Source organism: Drosophila kikkawai, chromosome 3R (assembly GCF_030179895.1).
Source record: "Drosophila kikkawai strain 14028-0561.14 chromosome 3R, DkikHiC1v2, whole genome shotgun sequence".
NCBI classification, from domain to species: Eukaryota; Metazoa; Arthropoda; class Insecta; order Diptera; family Drosophilidae; genus Drosophila; species Drosophila kikkawai.
The window spans coordinates 11,699,223-11,722,344 of record NC_091731.1 but is presented as its reverse complement, the minus strand read 5'-3'; the positions used below and the strand labels follow the sequence as shown (position 1 = coordinate 11,722,344).

Sequence of the window (23,122 nt, the reverse complement as noted above, 5' to 3'; positions counted from 1 at the left end):
CGATCAAAGGTTCTCTGAAATCGGGAGAGCCGCCGGAACGTTGGGAAATGAGTATAATGAAACGCTAAGCTAATACAAATAATTCATTTATTTATACAAATAGATTGTAGGTATACATTTTTTTTTAAATTCATCTTATATTCTAATTTATTGGGAATCAAAGGGATTACTTTTTCTTTTTATCCTTCTTCGTCTTCTTTGAGGGTGGTGCAGCGTCAGCTGCATCCTCCGTGTTCAATTCCACACTGAAGCCCTTGATGTATGGCTTGACCAGCCGGAAGACCAACTTCTCGTGCTGCACATTGCTAGAGTCCAGGCTAAGGCGAACAGTGACGGGGTCAAAGGAGTGGAAGACCACGTTGCCACAGCGTTGGGTGTAGTCCTCCTCGTTGAAGGTGAATACAACTTCGCTCTTGGTTCGCTCTAAACCGCTCTTGCCATCCTTGTCGGATTTCAGATACAGGGTGCCCTCCAGGCCGTACTTCGGGATCAACACTTGCAGAGCATTTTTGCGAACAAACAAAACATAACCCTCTTCGTCCTCCTCCTTGCCACGGAAAAACAGATGCGTGTTAAGGGCAACCGAGGCGCGACCCGCGTACTGAGCCATCTTGTGGCGGTAGTTAAGGTTGTGACATATCTCCTCGTTGGCCTTGCGATCCAGCAGCTCGGCGTATGTGCTGTCCGCGCCTATGGAGGCGGCCAGCAGCCGGTGGACCATGATGTCCGAGTAACGGCGGATGGGCGAGGTGAAATGCGTGTAGATTGGAGCGGCCAGGCCATAGTGGAAGAACTCCTCCTTCTGCAGGCTGCCACTGATGAAGTACACCGCCTGCATCATGCAGCGCGTGGTAAGGATGCGGATCATCGTGTTAAAGTACGGATTGTCCTCCTTGACGCACTTATCCAGAGAATGCGACAGCTCCAGGCCCGACTCGATGTCCACCTGGTAGCCCTGGTAGCGGGCAGCCTTCACCAGCGGATCAAATTTGGTAGGTGGCGGACGGGGATGGCGACGCAATACAGCACACTCGGAGAACTCCGAGGCAATGTGGTCGGCCACCGTGATGTTGGCCAGCAACATGAACTCCTCCACCATGGAATTCGTCTCGCGCATCTGTTTGGCCTCCACCTCAAGGGGCTCATGGGTCTCGCTGTCCACCTGGAAGCGAATCTCCGGCGAGGCCAGCACCAAGGCTCTAAAAATAAAGGATGCCGTAAAAAATCTTGACCTTAAAAAATCTTGAACGAAGCTTAAAGCCTACCCATTGTCCATGCGTCGCTTCTTCAGGATCTTGGCCAGACGATTGAGGTGCCTCAGGGACTTGGCGATTTCATTCTGCTGCATGGGGTCATCAATAATCACCTGGGCCTCCTCATACGTCATGGCCTTCTTGGACTTGATAACGCTCTTATGGAAGCGCTTGGCCAGTATATTCGCCTCCTGGTCCACCTCCCACACGCAAGAGAAGGCAAAACGCTCGACGCCGCCTACCAGCGAGCAGAGATTTGAGCTAAGCAACTCGGGGACCATATCAATGCGCTTGCCCACCAAATAGACAGTGGTTCCCCGGGCAGATGCCTCCTTGTCCAAAGCATTGCCGGGCCGAATAAAGTGACTCACATCGGCTATGTGGACGCCCACCTCGAGATTGCCATTGGGCAGCTCCCGGCAGTGCAGGGCATCATCGATGTCCGTGCAGCCTGGCGGATCCACCGAGCAAATGTACAGATCGCGCAGATCCACACGTTTAGCGTAATCCTCCTCGGTGATAATCCAGGGCAATTTTGGCAGGAAGCTAAGCACCTCCTCGGAGAACTTGCAGTGGGGCACGTCGTGCTCCAATAGGATGACCTCGTTCTCGGTGGCCATGTTGCCCAGTGGGCCCAGGGAGCGCACAAAGTGTCCGTGCGGATAGCGCGAGTTTCTCGGCCAAGTGTCGATGGTCACGATGATGCGCTGATTCTGCAGCATGGCCGCCTGCCGCGTCTCGATGCGGATGCGGGGGATCTTGCGGTCGGCGGGCACAAATATGTGCCGGTTGGTGTCCTCTACGAGGCTAGGCTGCAGGATGCCGCAATACTGGCGCCACTTGCGTCGCACAATGCCCACGATGCGGCCGGTGGGAGTACGTTCTGCGGAGGCGGCAGCAGTCTGCACCTGCTTCAGCATGTCCTTCTCGTCGGCGGCGCGCTCCTCACTGGGAACATCGTCCGCATAGACATTCTTCTCCTCCAGGACAATCTCACTAGGAGCGGACCATTCGTTCTCCGGCAGCAGCTCCACAGCCACCAGGTCGCCGTCCACGGCTCGGTTAAGCGACTCACGGCCTTGGATTAAAATCTGGAATAAAAATGCAAGGATGCAGTCAGAGAGAAGGGAGATTATTTGCAAGACCTTACCTCCTTCTCGTAATCCTCTACATTGACACTGCCCTCGAGGTAGTTCTCCCTAGAGGCCTGAAAGGCGCCTTGAAGCAGCTTTTTGTTCCGTAGTCCCTCGAGCAGCTCCTTCATGCTCAAATGCGCCGGGTACTGGGGTAGTCCCTTCTTCTCGTTCTCGAATGTGTTGCGCGATAGCTTGTCCACCAGCAGTGGAAAGTCGTCCAGTGATTTAACATACTCGGAGGCTGAGGCCACCAGAATGCCCTCGGCCTCGGCCTTGGCCCTGTTCCCGGCATCGTCGGTAAGCAGGATAACCCGGGTGGCAGCTCTTCCGCTGTGCTCAAACTCCTTGGAGGACTGCGAGGCCTGCAGGTGGTCGTCATACCACTTGGTGGCCACCCGGATGGCACGATCATTGCGATCGTTGGCGGTCTCATCCGGCTCCCGGTCCGCATAGGTGTCTCTATAACAAGACTATAGGTATATTTGGGAAAGATTATTTCAAATCCCTTGCTCACTTGTGATGCTCGTTGACGAACACATAGAAGTTCCTGGTGCGATCGTGGACGAGCTCGTTGAAGCGCTTGTATATGGAGGAGCTCTTGTGCTTCACCTCGTTAAGGACGGTGGTCAGGACAATCACGTTATGGAGCACATCCTCCTCCAGCACGTCGATCTGGTCCAGGACAACATTGGTGTCCAAGACAATATAGTGGGGGAACTTGAAGAGACTGCACTGGATCTCGTGCTGGGAGGTCAGTTGGTAGACCTCGTTCTGGAAGCACTGCTGGCATAGATCGGAGCCGCAGCCAATGTCGTCGCGCAGGTAGTGCTCCCGAACGATCTTCAGGATGTTCCCGCGCTTGGTTTTACGCGTAAATTCACGTAAAGTTTGCATTTTTTAAAAGTCGCGATCTCAAACTCACATGTGTGCCGGGCTAGGGAGGCTCTGCACGTTCTGTCTGCGGAATTTCTGGTATTTCTTAAGCTACGCTGTCAGACAGCCACTTGTTGTTGGTATGTTTCTGGTATATTTATTGTTCGCGGTTTCTTTTCATCGCTTCGACATGGTCACTCTGTGTAGCACGTGTAGTTGTAGGCACGTTGCTTGATTTTTATTATTTAAAACGCTTAATTATAGAGTTTAGCCATGGTTCCCAATGAAAAAAGCTTCCCCCGAGGCGGGACAGTCCACGCCGAGGCCAAGTTAGCCGACACCAGCTCGAATATAGTAAGTTTTCCCGGAGAAATCTTCGCACAAGTGGTACATATTTTTTCGTTCTCTCGTGCAGGTATTTGGTGCATCGCAGAAGAAGACGAAAAAAGTTCAAAAGCCGAAGGATAACTTTCTCAATGAGCTCACCGAGGACCCCAATGAGCAGCTGGAAGCGTCCTCCGCGGAAATGCTCAACCTGGATACGCTGCAAGAGGACATGCTGGTCATGGGAGTGGTCAAGGAGACCAGCGCCACCTCGCTGCAGATCGCACTGCCCGGTCGGATGTTTGCCCGCACCCTGGTGGCGGATATTTCAGAGGCCTACACCCGCGTGGCAAAGTCGGCCATGTCGGGCGACACCAGTGAATACCACGACCTCACAGAGCTTTTCCCGGTGGGCCGCATCGTCTACGGCAAGGCCATTAAAACAGAAAAGCTGGACGGGAACCGCCTCTCGCTGCTGCTCTCCCTGAAGCCGGCCGACGTCCATGGCAACCTGCACCACAAGAACATCAAGAAGGGCTTCATCTTCTCCGGCGCCGTGGCAGAGATTCAGGAGCACGGCTACATCATCGAGACGGGAGTAGAAGGACTGCAGGCCTTTATGCCCTGCGAGGAGTCGGATCGGACACTTCATGTGGGTCAATTGGCTTTTCTGAAGGTCAAGCAGATCAAGCACGATGCCCACCAGAGCAACTGCACGTGTGTCCAGGTAGATCAGAACCAGATGAAGATCAAGAGTCAGAACGAAACAAACCTGGACTACATATTGCCGGGTAGCATTGTCCGTTTCAAGGTGGCCAAGATCCTGAAGGACGGCATCAAGGGTACCATCATGAACGAGTCCTTCAGCGCCTATATCAATGAGCACCACATGGCACACGCCCTGGAGCCCGTGGATGCCTACGAGCTGAACGAGGAGTACAACGCCAGGGTGCTTTTCGTAATGCCCCTCACCAAACTAGTTTACTTGACCCTCAACCTGGATATCAAGGCAGGAGCAGATGTCCAAAGCAGCGATCCAGAGTCCGCAGAGGAAGGAGAACCCGCGGTGGGCTCCGTGGTGGAGAAGAGCAAGGTCCTCCGACTGGGTACTGGTGGAGTGGTGTTGCTGCTCAACAAGAGGTGGAAAGGCATCATCCCATACGGCTCCATTCGGGCCAATTTCAAGGGAAACTACGACAAAGACGAAGTTCTGTCCAAGTACGGACAAAAGACCAAGCACAAGGTCCGCGTTATCGGCTACGATGTCATCGAGTCCGTCTACTACTGCTCCGATGATCCCAACGTAGTCAACGAAAAACTATACAGCCTGGAGGATATTAACCCGGGCGACCTGGTAACAGCCAAGGTTTTCCGCAAGGACGACAAGATCAAAGGCTGGGCGGTAAGGATCGGCAAAGTCAAAGGCATTCTGGAGCAGTTCTATCTGGCTCCCAACGCTCGCTACGATGTGGGCCAGCAGTTGAAGTGCAGGGTCCTCGAAGTGGACACGGATCGCAAGGTTTGCTATCTGAGCAACCGCAGCGAGTACTTGGCCAAGGGATTAAAGCTCCTCACGGATTACTCGGCCGCCCAGGTGGACAACGTGTACACCGGCACTGTGGTCCGCTGTGAGGTGAACTACGTGCTCGTCAAGTTCGGCAACGGCATTAAGGGAGTCCTCCACAGACAAAACCTGAGGGGTCAGAGTTCCTTCTTCGAGGGACAGACCACTAAGTTTCGCATTTTGAGCCGCAGCAAGGATCAAATCATTCTGACCCTGCCCGAGGACAAGTTCAAGCTGGGCGAAATCTGTCCCGTTGAAGTAACCAATGTCCTGGATGCTGGCCTGGAGATTAAAATCACTTACGCCGCCGATGATGAGGAAGAGGACGAGGAGGGGCAATCCAAGATGGAGGAGTTCACGGGTCTCGTACCGATCAAACTGCTTTCAGATTATCCTGATCTCTTGAACGCCCATATGCGAGTCCATCCGGTGGGCTCCCTTACCGAGGCCGCCTGCATTGAGCAGAACATCTTCAGTCTGCGGGATGTACCTTATTTCAGCGGCGAACTGACTAAGGACTGGGGATCGGTGCAAGTGGGCGACATCATACGCGCCTATGTCAAGCACGCCACTGAGCAGGTGGTGGACCTCATGGTGTGTGTTCGCAACTACAACAAGCCGGTGAAGGTGCACGTCATGATGCTACGATTGAATGGCGTGAAGAACTCGTCCGTCGATTTGTATTCCGAACAGTTGCTAATGGTGAAGGTGCTCAGCAAGGAGGTGGAAACCAAGACCCTAACGGTGTCCGCCAAGCTCACCGATGTGTGGAACGGAGATTTAAGTGGCACCGCCGCTCTAGTTGAAACATATCTGGATGAAGTGGCAGGCATTAGGAGAGTACTGAAGGAAAACTCTGATCCCATTGCCAAGTTCTCCATCGGCGATAGAATCAGCGTGGTATTTAATGGCATCGATTCGCTGTCCCATAACTGGATCTACCAAGTGGAAGACACTAAAGCTGGAAATCTAAACGCTCTGCTGCTCTCCAGTCTGGCTGGCAATGCGCCAGCTCCCCAGGTGGGCAGCAAGCACCAGGCGGTGATCCTGTGGATTGATTACTCCAACTATATGCTGCTGATCAGCAACAAGAAGCAGGACATTGAGCACATCTCGAGTAGCGGTGAGCTGCCCAAGAATCTAATAGGCAGAGCCGGCATGAAAGCCAAGGTGCTGCTGAGACTGGACTCCGTGGCAATATGCTCGCTAAAGAAGGGAACCAATCCGTTGGTAATATGTCCCATTCGCTTGCATCACAACGACGTTGAGAACTCTGGAAGCGTGGAGCTCCGACAGGGTGATTTTTGCAATATTGCCTTCATACATGACAAGCGGCCCATCGCTGTTCCCGAAAATGTTTGGCGCCTCTGGAGAGATGCCAAGCGATCAGCCACTTCAAAAGAAACCAAGAAGGTAAAACTGGATGAAACCTCTGAAAAGAAGAAGACCAAGACTGAGGAGGAGACATCTCTAAAGAAGAAGGCCAAGACAGAGGAAATTTCGCCAAAGAAAAAGAGCAAAATTGAGGTCTTAGCGAAGAAGCGAAAGTTGGAAGAGACTGAAAAACCTGTCAAGGGCCAAAAGAAGACTCAAGCCCTTGCAAATGGCATTGACAAGGAGCTGCCCAAGCAGAATGGCCAGCTCTTTTTTGAGGATAAAAAACCGGCCAAGAATGCCAAGGTCGAGACACCAAAAAGCAATGGTGTTGAGGCCAAAACCCGATTGCCTGGTGTGTCCAGCTTTTGGGAGAGCGATTCGAAACAGGCTGCTACCAGCGATGAAGATGAAGACCAAGCAGATGCAGCTGATGTGCAGCCGGCAAAGAAGAAGCGTTTGACTGCCAAGGAGAAGGCAAAGGCGGAGGTGAAGGAGGAGCAGCGGCTCCGGGAGATTGAACAGCGCAATGCCGATCCCAATGCGCGCCTGGAGACCATTGACCAGTACGAGCGACTGGTTATAGCCCAGCCAAACAGTAGTATTTCCTGGCTGAGATACATAGCCTTCCTTCTTTCCAACACGGAGATCGAAAAGGCCCGAGAGTTGGCTCGCCGGGCTCTTAAGACCATATCCTTCCGAGAGACACAGGAACTGAGAAACGTGTGGAGCGCCCTGCTCAACATTGAGCTCGTTTACAGTAGCAATTTCGATGAGGTGCTGAAGGAAGCCCTCAGTTGCAACGATCCCTTGGAGATTTACATAAGTGTCATTGATATTCTCAAGAAGAATAAGCAGAAGGAGCGCCTCACTTCCCTACTGACGACCATCCTTAACAAGTTCAAGGCCGAGGTGCGGGTGTGGCCCGTGGCAGCTGAGGCCTATTTTTGGCTGGGCAAGTCCGACCAGGTGCACGCCCTGCTCCAGCGGGCCCTGCGAGTTCTGCCGAATCAACAACGTAAGTAACTCTTATTATCTTCTTTATTAAATAAAGATTAATTTGTAAATAACCTTTTCAGACATAAACTGCATTGTGTCCTTTGCCAAGCTGTATGCCAGAAACGATGCCAACGACATGGCCCAGACACTGCTCGACGATGTGATCACTTCCTATCCGAAGCGAATCGACATCTGGTCGGTGTATGTAGATATGCTGATCAAGGCGGATCTCATAGACTCTGCGAGGTGAGTTTAGAGTGAATTTTATATGATAATTTCTGGAAAAATGACAATAACACCTAAACTTTTGACTAAAATTATGATGCCCTGCAAGGATATAAAAATACAGAAATTGTATTAAGTTTTAAGCGATTATAAAACTATAATTATGTATTTGTCGCAAAGTTAAAATATCGATTTTCTCGACAATTTTCGATACCGTAACAATATATTAATACTTTCTCTTCTTTCTTACTTAAATCTCCCTTGCAGAAACGTCCTGGAACGCGCTGTACTTCAGAAGCTCAAGCCCAACAAGATGCAGGTAATCTACAAGAAGTATCTGCAACTGGAGGAGACCCATGGCACGGAAGCGACGGTGGCCAAGGTGAAGCGGCAGGCAGAGGAATGGGTGAAGAACTACGCCAAGGCGGTGAAGTAGTCACCACAACCTCCCCTTCCCCCACTTGTAGATCGTAGTTAGAGATTAAGGAAAAAGTTACATGCAGAGTTACAGTGTTTTTCATGATACTTTATTCTAAAACTATTTTAAATGAAGTGTGATTCCGAGTGCTACCTTTGTAATATATATGTATGATAGTACCTATATATTATAGAAATACAGATAAACCCCATCCTACACATAGTACGTAGGGTGGAGTCCAATGATCAGCCCAAGACTTGAACAACGATTGAGGCTTGAGGGATGTGGATGTCGGAGAAGAGAACGGACACTCTTGACCTGGGCTGGGTTGAAGCATCTTGGGTGCTGGCAATGGACTGGACAATGACGGCGACTAAGAGACGTGGGGCAATGACAGGTGACGACGTGGTTTACTCTTACACATTAATCAATAATAAGAAAGCGACGTTGCTAGCGCAAATATTACAATGATTCGCCATTTTAAATTTAATTTATACAAAAAACAGTCTGCGGTCACTCCTTGAACATGCCTCGCGCCTTTGCCGAAATCTTTCGCACCCTGCCCCGGCTGCTAACGCTCACACGCTGATCATCGCTGTCCCCTGAGCTGCCACCTTCTTCTTCCTCATCGTCATCATCCTCCGCGGCCTGTCCATGGTCAGCGGATCGAGATCGCTCCTGGCTGCTGGCATGGGCATCTCCGTTGCGGAGTCTTTTACTGCGATGAGAGAATCTGGCTGTTGCTTCTTCCTCCTCAGATTCCTCGTTGTAGCGTGGCCGTTTTTGATTACGTCCTCCGCCGCGCTGATTGGCGCTACGATTTGCATTGCGTCGACTGCGTGGCACAACATAATCATCATCGTCATCATCGTTGACAAAGGATTGATCGGAGGGCGGACGACGCGTACGCCTCAGCGAACGCTCCTGTGTATTTGTCGAGGAGGAGGAAGTCTTCGCTTCACGTGGCCGGGTGCGCCCATTGCTGGGCGAGACGTAGCTGGTCAGTGGCTGATTGTCTTCCGAGTCGGAGTCCTCTTCATAGTCATCATCATCATCCTCCTCTTCCTCGTCCTCGTTCAGTTGTGTGCTGGACCCACCGTCGGTGCCCTCGTCGGAGGCAGCTGCCTCATCCTCTTCCTGCTCTTGCTCCTCGTCTTCGTCCTGAGAGTTCGCCTGGCTGGCGCGTCCTCGCAGACGTCTGGTGACCACATGGCTGTTGCTGTTACTGGTACTATTTGTTGTCGTGGAGGTGGGACGCCGATGATTCACTATGGCTGTATGCAGGCGGGAGCTCTCCAGCGGATCCAGGCTCGTATCCAGCTCATCGGCATTACGCTGATGGCGAGACAGAATGCGTCGCGGTGCCCGGGAGGAGTTTATGTTGCCCAGGTAATTGTGGTCATGAGTGGCAACTGCCGTCGGCTGCCGCTGTGCCTGAGAACCCGCAACGGAGGACGCTGTGGTGGTCGTCGAGGTGGCATGCGAGCGTGTCATGTGTGGGCTTCGTTCCAATGGCGTAGCCAGACGGCGGCGAAGGGTAAGCGGATGGGGTGCCGTCGCCGTTGAACTTGATTTTGCGGGAGCTTGTGAATTTTCTGTTGAATAAAATTAGGATTAATAATTGATTAATTAATTGAAATATTTATTCTAATTACTTTGCTGATTGTTGGCCAAGGGTTCGTTGTCACTGTCGTCGTCATCGTCGTCACTTTGGGCCGGTTGGACGATGGTGTTGCGGTTCGTACGCAATTGACGGACAGGTCCCGCGGCGGCGGCCTGAGCTAAAGCAGCTCTGCTGGTCGACGGTACGTCATCCTTCGTTGGCGTGGGCAGGATCTAAATGAAGAAAATAAAAAAAATAAATAAATACATATAAAGAAAGTGGGAATATAAAAAAATATATATCACGCTCCAAATTATATTGAATAATATCGCAATTAGCGTTGAAATTCAAAATATTTACTATTTTAAAGTTTACTGGAGTCCCCGACTACTCACCTCCTCGGCATCATCGCTATCCTCCTCTTCAATGTCGCTGCCACGTCCCCAATCCATAAGTGCACGCTTGGCGCTCTGGCGGGTTGGTCTGCTCACAGGACCGTGGGAATCCGTGTCCGATTCGATGATGCGCCCATTGCGCACTGGCAGGTGGTAGCTGTGATCATTTTCGGCAACATTATGGCTGGAGGTGGTCCGACTCCCATTGGTGCGAGTTTTCCGCGAGGGGCTCTCCAGGCTGGCGGTGCCACTGGCAGCCGCAGCCGCCGCACTGGTGCTTGGACCATTGCCTATGGGCTGGGACCGGTTCGTGGCTGATCTACCTTTTCGACGTCCCGTCTGGCTGTCCTGGGTGCTCTCGTCATTCTGTGAAAGGGAAGCCGCCTCCTCAGCTGAACTGCCCAGCAGGCGACGCGTCCGGCGAGAGGGCCCAGCTATGGTGGACGCCACATTGGCTGGACTCTTGTTAACTCGCCGACGTTTACTGGAGTGGCCGCCGTTTCTGTTCCGGTTGCTCGACGGACGCTTGGCTCTCGATCTCCGGCCACTGCTGAGTTCTTCATTGGGATTATAACTATCCTCGGAATCATTGGCAAGAGACTCATCGTCGTTGACACGCTGCCTCTGCCTGCCTCTGCGGGTACGAATTTGCTCTGGGGAACTGGCATTGGAGTGGGCATCCTCCTCCTCTTCCTCATCGCTGCTGGCATCTGAGGTGGCCTGTGCACTGGATTCATCCTCCTCCTCCTCCTCCTCGCTACTGCTGCTCTTGTGCCGGCGCTGTTGGGCGGTGGATGAAGAGGTGACGCGATTGGACCCAGAAGAGCTGGCAGTGACCGCCACACCGTTGCGACGGCGAGATCGAGAGGCTCTTGCTGCAGCCGCCCCCTCGTCTTCATCATCATCGTCGTCATCATCATCCTCCTCGTCCTCGTCGCTGGTGTGCGCTATAGGCAATCGTCTAGCGGCTGCCGAAGGCTTCTGGTTACGACGCGTGGATCGCTCCTTGTTGGCCCGCTTGTTGGGACTGCTACTTGAGCCACCGCGACCGCCGCTGCTGCCCGACTTCGTTTTATTGGCGCGCCTGCAAGCTGCCTTCCAACTAGTGACCACAGTCTTGATGTGGGACTCAAAGAGGGCGCTGAGACGCAAAGTCATGGCATAGATCTGGAAGAAAAAAGAAAAGGAGATGGAGAGTTATTTATAATAGGATCAAGGGTTCCATAAGCCCTGTTAGTATTGGCCTGCCGGGAAAAAGGGAAACCTTACCGCTAGATTATCCTATATTAGATGATTGTCACGGAGATCGTCATTCATTTGGTTAGTCATTTTATCAATATGTTTGATGGGTTTTATTTTTTGATCATGAATTTGGGATGGTTAATTTGAAGATCGAGTTTGAAGGCATGTTTACGCGAAGGCAAAAGAAACAGAATAGTAAAGAACAGATTGATGAGCTTGCATATGTGTGTCCAGTTGAGTGCGTGTGGTAGGGAGGGGGAAGGAAGGAGGACTAGGGGGGTTAGAAACAAAAAAAAAAAGGAAGTCCGGGAATGCAATAAATGACGATCTGTACGACGATCTGCCGTTAAGCTTCTCGACTCACTCACCCGCGAGCGCTTGTTGGTGTTGTAGTTCTTCGAGTTCTGGAATATAAGCCTCACATCCTTGGCAAAGTCCAGCGGATCATCATAGTTCCCACCCAGCAAATCCTCCTTAACAGTGCGCAGATCCATGGGAGTGGCAATGATCTCCAGGTAGTCGGGAAACTCAATGGTGTCCACGGGCTCTCGAAATGGCATGGAATCCGTTCGTGCCCACATCAGATCCAGCAATTGACGGCAGTCGGCACGCCAATCACCCTCCGAATGTGTACGCGTTGATCTGCAAATTTCACCAGGTTTATAATTATAGTTAGTGGAACAATAAAAAGAAACCGTTACACTCACCGTCGGGTGGAGGATACTCTTTGTCTGGCTGCTGCTGCCGCTGCCGATGTGGTGGGACCGGTGCTGGTCGATGGGACAACATCAGAATCCGCTTCGTTTTCCGACTCGGACGAGTGATATACATCAACCAGCTGGTGATAGACGGCGGCCACATCAATTTCATCCGCTTCCCTGGAATACCATACATTTTTTTTATATCAAATCAATATAGCGATATTTTCTGCCTCACCTGATAATCCTTAGGCACAGATCGGTGACAATCCGGGAATGTTTCACGATAATCGTATGCCGGCGGTTATACTGTTCCGCATTGGTGGCCAGATAGCGCACATCGAACTGTGCTGAGGTGATGCGGCGATAAAAGTGATTCTCAAAGCGAGACTTGACCGTGGTCAGATCGATGGGATACTCGATCAGGTAGGCGTAGTCCGGATAGATGTTGAGGTCAACGGGGGCCAGAAAGTGCTCAGCAATGGACAGACGCATGACCTGCTCTAGGCCATTGATGATGCGGCGACAGGTGCCATCCCGATCGCCACGGTGCCACTCCTCCGACTTGGGCTGGTACAGAGTGGCGCGAATCTCTTCCGGCAGCACCGGTACAGCACCTCCAACCTCATCCGGCACGCGTTCCTGGTCAATGGGCTCCATGTCCCAGGGACTCATAAACTCGTATTCACCATTGTCCCAGCGCACGCGAAAGCACATGAAAAAGGATTCGGGAAAGTCCGCAGAGAGCGGATGACGCGACTCGATCTGGCCCATCCACCACCCATCGACAATCATACAGCGGAAGCGATCCCCAATGCTCCAGTTGCGCTGCACCGCCAAGTCGAAGGTCTGGCGCAGCACCAGAAAGTCCAAGACATCGGGCATGTCATGGTATTTGATCTTGAACGAAGTCCCCGTCATGTTGCCCTCCTCGTCGATGATGGCCAGCTTGAGGCAGCACAGTCGTGGAGGCCGGATCTCATACTTTATGCCAATGACACGGACCAGCTCGTGGTCCCTTAGCGTGTGAAAGTTCCAGGGCTCCGAGCTGTGCGACAGCTTGTACACCTTCTTCGTGCGTACGGCGTCCAAGTACTTGGCATGGCCCTGCCTGAAGTAGACCACCTCGTCACCCATTTGGGGATAATAGGGCGCCTTGCGGGGAATCACTTCAGACAGCCATTCGGCGGGTCGATACAGTTCCGGTATCTCGCCATTCGCGTCTGTGGGCGGAAACAAGACTGTCTTGCGGCCCACCTTGCGGGCCTGCACTTGGCCACCACCTGTTGCTCGACCGGCTGCCGCTTCATCATCGCTACTGTCGTCGCTGCTAGGGGGTCTGCGGGATAGCGGCTTGCGCTTGGATCGCTTGGGCGGCTCCAGATTCGGACCCGGGGTGTCCGCCACCCAGTCCGAGTAGTCGGAGCTGTCCGTGTCCGACTCGTCGCTACTGTCCTCCAGGTTTTCTTCTACATTTGAGTAGCTAGTGTCACCGGACGAGTTACTGGAGACGTCGTCTTCCTCTTCCTCGTGGGGCGGCGGCACTTCATCGTATGGCTCCGGCTCTTGAGATCTCACAGCCCGCGTACGATACGCCGGCTGTTGTTGTTGTTGTGCTGCTCCTGGCTGGGCTCCACGCCTCCTGGCCGGTCGCGCGCCTCCTCCTCCGCCACCGCTTCCATTGGCTCTAGTATTTCGTGGCCTGCCCAAAACACCAGCTTGTTGCGATGACGCCGCACTGGCCGTGTTGATCATTATGGGACGACGACGCATCTCTCGCTTGTACTCCTGCTTCTCGAACTGGCCGGCGGCGTAGATGGTCTGCTTCAGGTTCTGCAGCTGGGCGTACTTCATGGGACGCACGTATGTGCGGCGAACAAACTTAAGTGGTAGCGCCTGCTGAGCTGGCGCCTGTCCCACTGGCTCTGCCGGCGGTGGCTGAGCCTCCTCTGCAGGAGCAGCAGCTGGAGCAGCTGCCGCACCCCATCCCTGTCGTGAAGTTCCCATCCGGCTGCCCAGAACATTTCTTCGAGAAGATTGTATGCCATTGGAGTCGGGAAGTGGTTGGCGGTTGGTCAGGCGCTCGAAAGATTGATTGACATTGCTCGCATTAGCATCGTTGGCGTTGGCATTGCCCGACTGGCGATTGGCGAGGGCTGCAATCATGCGGTCTATGTGGGAGTAGTTGAGTCCAGCTGCTCCTCCTCCTCCACCTGCTCCTGGGCCACCAATTCCTGGAGATGCTGGAGCAGGTGCAGCAGGAGCGGGTATGCCGCCAGCATTGGCATTATCATCGATCACAACGCCATCCACTCCCACCATCAGATTGGGAATCAATTGGTCCATGCTGCAGCTCTCCCTGCCCGGAACGAAGCGTTGGTACTTGGAGGGATGCGGATTGCCATCGGCATCGACCAGGAAGGGCGGCGGCATCAGATGTGGCATTATCTGTGTCTGTTCGTCAACCACATGGTGTTGGGCATCGCGCAACAAGGGCCGGAAATCCGTGTGAAAGAACAACTCGGTGGGCAGCTAATAAAGAATAAAAACGAAATATTAGATAATCTAATAATTATTCATTTATACTTAACTTACCATTTTGTATTTCTCAATACACATTCCCAGGCCAAAGATCAGTATATGACCGTGCGAGTCAGTGGCGGCTATCATTGTGCCATCTGGCGACCATTTGGCATCAAAGAGACACCCATGGCCCTGGCCATCGATGTCATTTAAGAAGTTGGCCACACAAACGCCTTGGTCGATGTCCCACAAAAACACCTGGCCATCGTGGCCGGCGGAGAGCAGGACATACTCATCCCTAGGATTTGACTCCAGCACATACAGCTCGTCCTTGTGGCCGCGCAGGACGCGATGCAGCTTGGCTGATTTCGAGTCCCAGATTTTAATCTATTTAAAGGGAGAATTAATTGAATTATAAATAAATCAGGAAGCTAAGGATTGCTCACGGTAAAATCATTGACGGCGGTGATAACATAACGATCCGATGCATCCCAAGCCACCATGGTAACCTTCAGTTTCTTGCCCTCCTCCGGCTCCGGACAGCTGCCATTTAAAATTCATTTTATATTCAGTATATAGAGATGATAATCACAGCGAAAACTCACCTGGGCAGGCGCTCCGTCATACACAGCTTGGCGCTCTTCCACTGTTGCGACTCAAAGGTCCAGATGTGAGCCGTTCCATCTTTGCTGCCCGAAATGAATCTCAGGCCGCGATGCGACCACTGCACCGAGTCCACAGCATCAGTGTACGCCTCCGTCTCCAGTATGCGTTTCGGTCCGTCCTCGCCCATCATGTAGACGCGCACATGGTGATCAGCAGAGCCGGCGGCCAGGAATATGCCGCCCGGCGAGAAAGTCGTGCACATCATCTGAGCCTGACCGGGGCGCAGCTTCTCGTGGTACTGCGTTGGCTTCGGAGCAAACGTAATCTTCTGGCCACGTGGCGTGGAATACTGCCAGAAGGCAATGGACCCATCCGTGCTGGTCGTCACCAGATACTTCAAATCGCTGCGAGGCGAGGGACAAAAGTTCACCGACGTTATCATCCCCGTGTGGGCAGACAGGACGGCGATCGGTGAGGTGGTCTGCATATCCCACACCCTGAGAATGTGATCCAGCGAACCGGCGGCCAGCATTGTATTATCCAGGTTAATGGCAATGTCCGTGATCTCGGAGGAGGCGCCGCGCAAGGTGGCCAGCAGGCGACCATCAGCCGCCGACCAGATCTTGATGAGCAGATCATCGGCTCCTGTGATGATGTAGCGTCCAGTGCGGTCAAAGAGCACGCAGTATACCGAAGACAAGTGGCCCACTGTGCGACGGAGGAGCTTCGTCTTGCGGTAAATGTCCGTGGGCATGAGCAGCTTGCGCCGCACATTGCTGACATGTTCCCGGCCAGCAAGGACGCGGCCTTAAAAGGTCGATAAACAATATTATTCCGATAGAAGTGGGAAGGGAATTCATTGGCTACTCACTTAAGTTGTGGGTGGACTTGGTTAGACTCGAGTCCGGCAGGGAGACGCCATGCAATGTAGTGCAGTAGTCTCTTAGCGAGCGGTGACTGTAAACGGTCTCCTTGGTGCGGAGCAGGTTCTGTCGCCCACGGCCCAACAGCGAGATGATTCCCGGCACGCTGGGCGGCAGTTCCCGATCCACCAGCGGGCAGAGACGGCCACATATTTCCAGCAAATGATGGGCGCCAATGTGCGCGTATTTTTGTTCCTACAAATTTGAATTAATTAAAAATTAACGCATGTCTATCGATAACTCTTGGCAGGCAGCTGTTCGCCAGCGCAAGGCCGACATACGGTTGTCTCGCTCTAGCGCACACGAGTCAGGGCAAAGTGGTGGCTGCGCCTGTCCGTGTATGCGCGCAGACTTTCTATGTGTGCGAAAGCAAAATGTCGGCGGCTGCAACTAATTGTTATAACTAAAATTACATTGAATTTGTTTAAATATGCTTATTTTTCAAAATTTTCTTGCTTTCCGCCAGATTGGGGATTTTTTCGGTTCGCTCTTAAGATTTTTATAATTTGTTAATTTTTTTTAGTTTTATTTGTTAAATAATTATTTATTTGCTTATTAATTGCAGTGCTGAAATGATTGATAGCTGCACTTTTAATGTTTTAGGGCAAAAAGTTTAAAAAGAAATTGGCATGCGCTATGTTTTTTCTCTATCCCCTAGCCCATGACGTCACAGGCACACGCACGACAAAGAGGAAAAGAAACGCGCACACACTTACGCAATGTCGGACGACGATCAAACAAATTCAAATGGCGTTATGCGGCCATTAGTTGTTAATTAGGCAATTGGCAATACTCACCAATTCGGCAAAGGTCTGTTCATGCTCATTCCCCAGCCAATCAATGCGACGGGGCAGAACCTGCGGGCGATAGGAGGGGAGGGAGAATATATGTATAGTACGTATGCATGTGTGTGCGTTCGTTTGTAGGTGTTATCACTTGCACTCTATGACGTTTATGATGACGTCGCGGGGCATCCCTTTCTTTTTTTGTTTTACTTTTTTTTTTCGCCGGCGCTACCTACTCTTGGACAGACGAACCGTATCCCGTGGCCAGACCAAATTCAGTCTGATTTCCAACTCTGAGACAAGCGGACGTATGTAGGCTTTGTCGTCGTTCGCTGCCGGCAGCAAAAACAACAACAAAACGAAAACAAAGCATATAAACAAACGCGGTGCAGAGATTCGCTTCTTTTTTGCGACCCCCCCACAGGAATCAAGCCCAGAGCCTGCCCAAGCCCAACCACTCACCTTCTTCTCCTCGAGCTCGCGGATTAACACCTGTAAGGAATGGGTTTTCGAAAGGCCAAATTAGTAAAATGTTTGTAAACAAAGCCGCCAGCAAGCTGCGACCGCTGAAAATTGCGCTCTTTTGCCGCAGCAAGCCGATCCCGCCTCCTATGTATACCGACCTTTGCCGTCTCCTCCAGCGGCCCCGCAGCCAGGAACTTGGAGATGAGGAAGTAGAGCTCTGAAAGGAAACGAAAGGCAACACCATGAGTGCAACAAGTGGCTGGGCACACGCATAAGAAGTCGCCAAAATGCAATATCAATCCGGGGCCGTGCAATTCACGGGCCAACTGGCTGGCTCCACAGCCATCGGAACGGAAGGCGAAGCGAGACACAGACACACACTTTGGCCAGGCAGCAGGGCCGAGGGTCGCCAATTTGGCCCGTTTTTACACACCACACACGCCACGGGGGCGGTACGCACCTGGCACTATCACATCACTGGCACTGGACTGTCTATTTTCCATTATTCATTGCGAATTGCACCTCGATTATGACAAAATTGCAGTTGCTTTCTTCTAAAATTCTTTTCTCGCTTCTTCTTTTTTTGCCATTAGCAGGGAAGGTTCGCAACTATCGATGCTCACGGGCTATCGATATCGAGGTCAAGTCTCGTGCTATCGTTTGTAACTATAACGCATGTATCGACTGGGTTTTTCTTTTCGAATTTCTCACGCTCCGTAATATATTTCAGAGAAATGAAAGAAAATTCAGCGCCATTCAAAATAATTTTTATATATCACATTTAAAATGATATTTGATATTAAAACCTGGGTATATAGGGATTTCTTTGTTAGTCATTTTAACTGCCGGTTTGAGCGCTGTTTAGGTTCAAGATTTATAGGGTCGAAAGGGGTCACTGACTGAAATCATAATATCCGTCAAGAAGACCGGAAATATTTGAATTCTATAAATAGATATTTATTCATATTGTTGTATGATAATTTTGGATAAATCATAAGCCGTACCCTGAAAGGCTAGAATAAAACAAAAATACATGACAATACCTATTGGAATGTGACATGTACATATACATTATTTTTGTCAGATGTATAAAATATTCATGTTAAACAGATTGTTTTTAAAATTTGTTCAAGTACCTGTAGCCATTATTTTTTATTGTTTTTAATTTCCCTCATTTACAGCGCGCACGAAGTGAACAACGAGAGCTGTCGCGATTTTCTACATACAATGTATGCATGAAAAACCCTATTAAAAAAGAGCTTTCAATATCTATATTCTTTTTACATTTTCTTAAACTTCAATGAATTTTTAAAATATTAAATAAATAGATTACCCCATCCTTTTACGCATAAAATAGCTAGATCTAGCCGTGTGGTCCAATCGACAACACCGCCGACGACCTCACATCTCTAGTTTTGGATATCGGAACAGCAGCTGCGATAATTATTTTTTTTTGGCAGATTTTGCCATTTTTCATGTAATACAAATTGAATCTTTTTACCAAGTAGACATACAAAAATTTACATGATAATTGCCGGTAAAAACTTATAGAGACACCGCAAAAATGGAATGCAATCTGGGCAGCGAAATTGGCCAGAAGATGCGCGTAAGTCGTCGTGGAAAATCAATGAACTCGTAATCCAACTCAAATGCATCGGAAAAAATTGTTTCCATTTTCATCCACAGAGCGCCGTCAAAGCGAAGCTGCTGGAGCTGGGCACCGGCGGATCTTCCGGCTTTATTGACGACGAATTGCCAGACTACGTGATGGTCATGGTGGCTAATAAGCGCACCAAGCAGCAGATGAATGCCGAGCTGAACCTTTTTCTGGGCGATCAGACTGACTTGTTTGTGACCTGGCTGCACGAGGTGCTGCAGAAGCTTCAGGAGGTCACTCTGCCGACATCCAATGGTGAGTTCCTGATTTGAGAGGTTCAAAATTTATTAATTAACGCCCAAATCCCATTAGCTTCCAGCAAGAAGCGCAGGTCGCGCGGCCATGGCGAAGCGGCCAAGTCAAAGGAAAAGGATAAGAAGGTGTCCAAGAAGGACAAGAAGCCGCACCGCAAGTCCTGCGATGAAATGCAGGAGCCACAATCTAGCTCTGCGGGTGGCATGCCCGTCATCACCTCTATCACAGATGTTTTTGCCGACGAACTAATGCAGAAGGCAAAGAAATCTCTGAACATCGACATCAATGCCAAGGATGAGATCGTGCAGAAGAAGAAGAAGCGGAGGTCGACATCGGAGGAGGATGCCGTGAACAAGGACAGCGACATAACGGCCAACACGTCGGAAATCAGCTCGACCACTTGCGGGGTCAATCGACAGAAGGATCTCGCCGAGCTGGCCGAAATCCAGAAAAAAATCCAGGCAGCCAAGAAGCATTTACGTCAAATTGGCGAAATCGACGACGAGAGTGAGGAGGACGATGAGGATCTGCTAAACTTAAGTGCCCAAGATGAGTCGGTGGACCAGGAGGTCGAGGTGGAGCCGCCGCTGCAGACCGAAGCGCCCCCGCGTAAGGCCAAGAGTCCGATTATCTTCAAACGGCGTGAGAAGACGCCCGAAAAGCGACAAGAACCTGAGCCTGATACAAACTCCAGTCGGGAAGCAGAGCCGGAGGAGGAGAAGGGGGAGGAAGGGGAGGTCGAAGACCCGCAGTCGGCAGATGAGAAGCTAAAAGAAGACCGCTCTGAACGACGTTCCGTGCACGATCGCCTCGGCTCTAAGAATCAGTTACCCCCAGAAAAACCTCCACGCCCTCAAAAGGAGCTGTATGTGCCAGCTCATCGTCGACGCAGTGAACCAGAGTCCAGCAGGGAACGGAGTCAGCGAGATCGCTCCCGGGAACCACGCTCTAATCGGGATACCTCCAGGGACACTAACCGTGGTCAACGCCAGCGACGCTCGCCTAGTCCAGAGGCACCCAGCAGCAAGCAACGCATCGGTTCCCGGGTGATTGTGGCGGTGCACAAACCGCCAGAACCCTCGGACGATGAGGATATGGCAGATAAGCCGTTGAATTCGGTTATTAAAATCCAGCCCAGGCCAAAGGTCTCTCCACGACGGCAGGCCTGCAAGAATCTCCTCCTGAGAGCAGTGGCCGATGCCCAGCGTTCTACTATTCTGGCCAAGTCTTCCAATAAGAAGGAAAGCCAGGAGGCGGACAAAGTCAGTCCCTCGAAGGGCAAGCAAAAATCGGTAGACCAATCGGTAGATCGTGTCAACGATCGCAGCAGGGACCGTGGCAAGCGAAGTGCTGCCACGAACAGCGAACTTTTCCGGCGTAGCACTCGTGAGCTGGTGGTAAATGTGACGCGACGGGAGGGCAAGCGTTTGCGGCGCTCCGATGACACTCACGCCGAGATCAAGGTGGTAGAGGAAGAGTATGCCCCTAGTCTGAGCTCGAAGGATTTCGAAGCCTATGTTCCACAGCTACTGGCCAATGTGGAGGACATAGACTTGCACATTAGCTCGCATGACGATGCTAGTCCCAGCTCCGGAGCGCGGAAGACACAGTTTGTGGTGACCTTGAACGGGGATAAATCGCTGGGCGGAAGAAGCAGCAGCCAAGGCAGCTCTTCCTATCGCAAACGACCCAGTAGCTCCCGCAAACGTTCCTCCTCGCCAGTGTCCACACCGCAAGTGTCCTCTTCCAGCGTTGAGCCAACGTCCACGACTTCGGAAAAGCGATCACGGCGCTCACAACCGGAGAAAAGTTTCACACCCTCACCCACACAGAGCAGTGCCTCGCCCCAGACGTCGCGCAGTCTCAATCGCAGCGAGGTGCTGCGGCAGCCCCAAGAAGTTAAGAAGCTCGTCATCAAAACCGACACCGATGAAGATGACGAGAAGCACAAAAAACGTTCGTCTATTAGGCGCTCGAATACATTAACGTTGGCGACCTCGGCCAACGGCCACAAGGACAATAGAGCCAAGCCTCCGGTCGAGGAACGCTCGACCACTCCGCCCCTGCCGGCCAAACCAAAGCCCCGGGCGGAGAAGCGACCGGCCAGCAAGGAAAAGGCCGCAAACTCTAGCGGGGAACCAGCAGCGGCTGAGAGCTCCGCCAGCGTCACCACTTCCTCTGCTTCTACCAAAGGCAAGCACACACCTATTCGCTTCACTCTGAGAAACGAGGACGAGCCGAGTTCGAAAAGGAAGCTTCGCTCCAACAGCCCCGAACGCGACGGAGTGCCGCTGGACAAGCGCAGAATACCCATACGCAGTGTTGAGGACAGAAAGTACGACAATCTGCCGGCATGTAAGTGAATCCATTAAATGAAATAAATTAAACAATAATATATTAAACCAATTCTATTAATCTCCACAGTAAGCGCCGTTAGCGTGGACTCTGCCGTGCTAAAGGTGGCCAAGCCCAAGGAGAGGTGCAAGTACCACCCGAACTGCACAAAGCAGTTCTGCGAGTACTACCACCCGACGGCGCCCTGCAAATCCTTCCCCAACTGCAAGTTCGCCGACAAGTGCATGTACTCGCATCCCAAGTGCAAGTACGACATGTCCTGCATGAGTGTTGACTGCAACTTTGCCCATAGCGGGCAACGGGATCTCAGCCATGTGCAGCTCACGGCGCCGCCTCTGTGTAAGTGTTCTAACATTCTCAGATTCTAGACTTCTCCGATCTCTGCTAAGCTAGACTCTCCTTCAACAGCCTCGCACGTAATACCAGTACAGAACTACAAGTCGATATCGGCGCCAGTGACCTCCACGACTGCCACGACGATGTGCAAATACTATCCAAATTGCTCTAAACTGGGCTGCACTTTCTATCACCCAAAGCCCTGCCGCTTCGGCAAGAACTGTGTCAACAAGCTGGAGTGTATCTTCTATCATCCGGAGATGCAGAGCAAATTCAAGTGGGTGGCCTCGCTGGGCTGAAAGAGAAGCACAAGCACTCACACACACACAATACATTTTAACAATATTTAGCCAAGTCTTACTAACCACTTCACGCTCCAACCATTCATTCGACTATTGTTTTACCCAATTTTACAACTAGGCGCGCTTGGAGTTGACCTATTTTCGCCTATTTTGCCTATACTTATTTTCATTTGTATTCATAGTACTCTTGCATAAACTTATTTAAAAAAAAACTTATTATTACACATTAGAAGCTCTCTTAAAAAAATAAAAACAGCCGAAGTTTGTTGTTTGCATTCAAATCATTAAACACGTCATGCCTACGTTGACGAATAAATTTAGCAATAGTTGCTACAAATTGAAACAAAATGAGCATTTCTTGATTTATATGTATATCAGTTACGTATGATAACGTATAAGTTGAAGAACGGGCAAGTTATAAATTTTATTCTATTTTCTGAAAATTGTAATTAAAGTGGATCTTAAATTGAGACTAATTTGCTTAAGGAGGGTAAGGTATTTAATTTTTTCGTAAATTTAATGTTTAATGTATGAGTTTTAAAATGTTTACCAATCGGTTTAAAATTTGGAACAAAACTTTTATAACTAATGTTATAGGTACCTACGTCGGGTTTTTTAAATTATTAATATTATTATATTTTTATTAAACAAATGAACTTAATTTTTAACCAAAAATTGGAATTTTGACTTCCAATTTTTATAAAAAATCGGGGAAAAAAATTTTAAAATAAAAACGCCACGTGAGTTGACTAACTCTTTAATTAATGCATTATATTTGTTGATATCGGATGATTCGGTGGACAGTTAGGAT

At 50.8% G+C, this 23,122-nt stretch overlaps 4 protein-coding genes across 5 annotated transcripts; 2 read left to right on the top strand and 2 right to left on the bottom strand.

The window, feature by feature from the left end:
- Positions 1–70: 70 nt before the first annotated feature.
- Dis3 (exosome complex exonuclease RRP44-like protein Dis3) lies at positions 71–3,386 on the bottom strand. The gene is made up of 4 exons (XM_017164716.3): positions 2,904–3,386; positions 2,404–2,848; positions 1,266–2,344; positions 71–1,199 (listed from the first exon to the last, which is right to left on the bottom strand). Exons 1-4 carry the CDS (start codon positions 3,281–3,283, stop codon positions 167–169), a joined length of 2,937 nt encoding a protein of 978 aa, XP_017020205.1. The 5' UTR covers positions 3,284–3,386; the 3' UTR covers positions 71–166.
- A 62-nt stretch (positions 3,387–3,448) lies between these two features.
- Positions 3,449–8,184, top strand: Rrp5 (Ribosomal RNA Processing 5). The gene is made up of 4 exons (XM_017164715.2): positions 3,449–3,616; positions 3,678–7,542; positions 7,604–7,769; positions 8,016–8,184. The coding sequence occupies exons 1-4, from the start codon at positions 3,536–3,538 to the stop codon at positions 8,182–8,184; spliced, it is 4,281 nt and encodes a 1,426-aa protein (XP_017020204.1). The 5' UTR covers positions 3,449–3,535.
- Positions 8,185–8,253: 69 nt separating this feature from the next.
- BRWD3 (bromodomain and WD repeat-containing protein) lies at positions 8,254–18,283 on the bottom strand. 2 transcript variants are annotated; one of them, XM_017164714.3, is made up of 14 exons: positions 17,867–18,235; positions 17,565–17,623; positions 17,404–17,433; positions 16,954–17,013; positions 16,105–16,351; positions 15,233–16,040; positions 15,074–15,170; positions 14,700–15,014; positions 12,343–14,636; positions 12,114–12,284; positions 11,775–12,048; positions 10,165–11,331; positions 9,822–10,002; positions 8,254–9,761 (listed from the first exon to the last, which is right to left on the bottom strand). In XM_017164714.3, the coding sequence occupies exons 1-14, from the start codon at positions 17,907–17,909 to the stop codon at positions 8,680–8,682; spliced, it is 6,828 nt and encodes a 2,275-aa protein (XP_017020203.1). In that variant the 5' UTR covers positions 17,910–18,235; the 3' UTR covers positions 8,254–8,679. The 2 variants fall into 2 exon arrangements, 1 of the variants encoding a protein (XP_017020203.1); XR_011445278.1 differs by lacking the exons at positions 8,254–9,761; positions 9,822–10,002 and adding an exon at positions 11,434–11,677 and having other exon boundaries at positions 11,195–11,331; positions 17,867–18,283.
- Positions 18,284–18,828: 545 nt separating this feature from the next.
- On the top strand, positions 18,829–23,070 carry Nab2 (Nuclear polyadenosine RNA-binding 2). Its single transcript, XM_017164742.3, has 5 exons — positions 18,829–19,012; positions 19,093–19,318; positions 19,376–21,673; positions 21,743–22,012; positions 22,082–23,070. Exons 1-5 carry the CDS (start codon positions 18,971–18,973, stop codon positions 22,306–22,308), a joined length of 3,063 nt encoding a protein of 1,020 aa, XP_017020231.1. The 5' UTR covers positions 18,829–18,970; the 3' UTR covers positions 22,309–23,070.
- The last annotated feature ends 52 nt before the right edge of the window (positions 23,071–23,122 follow it).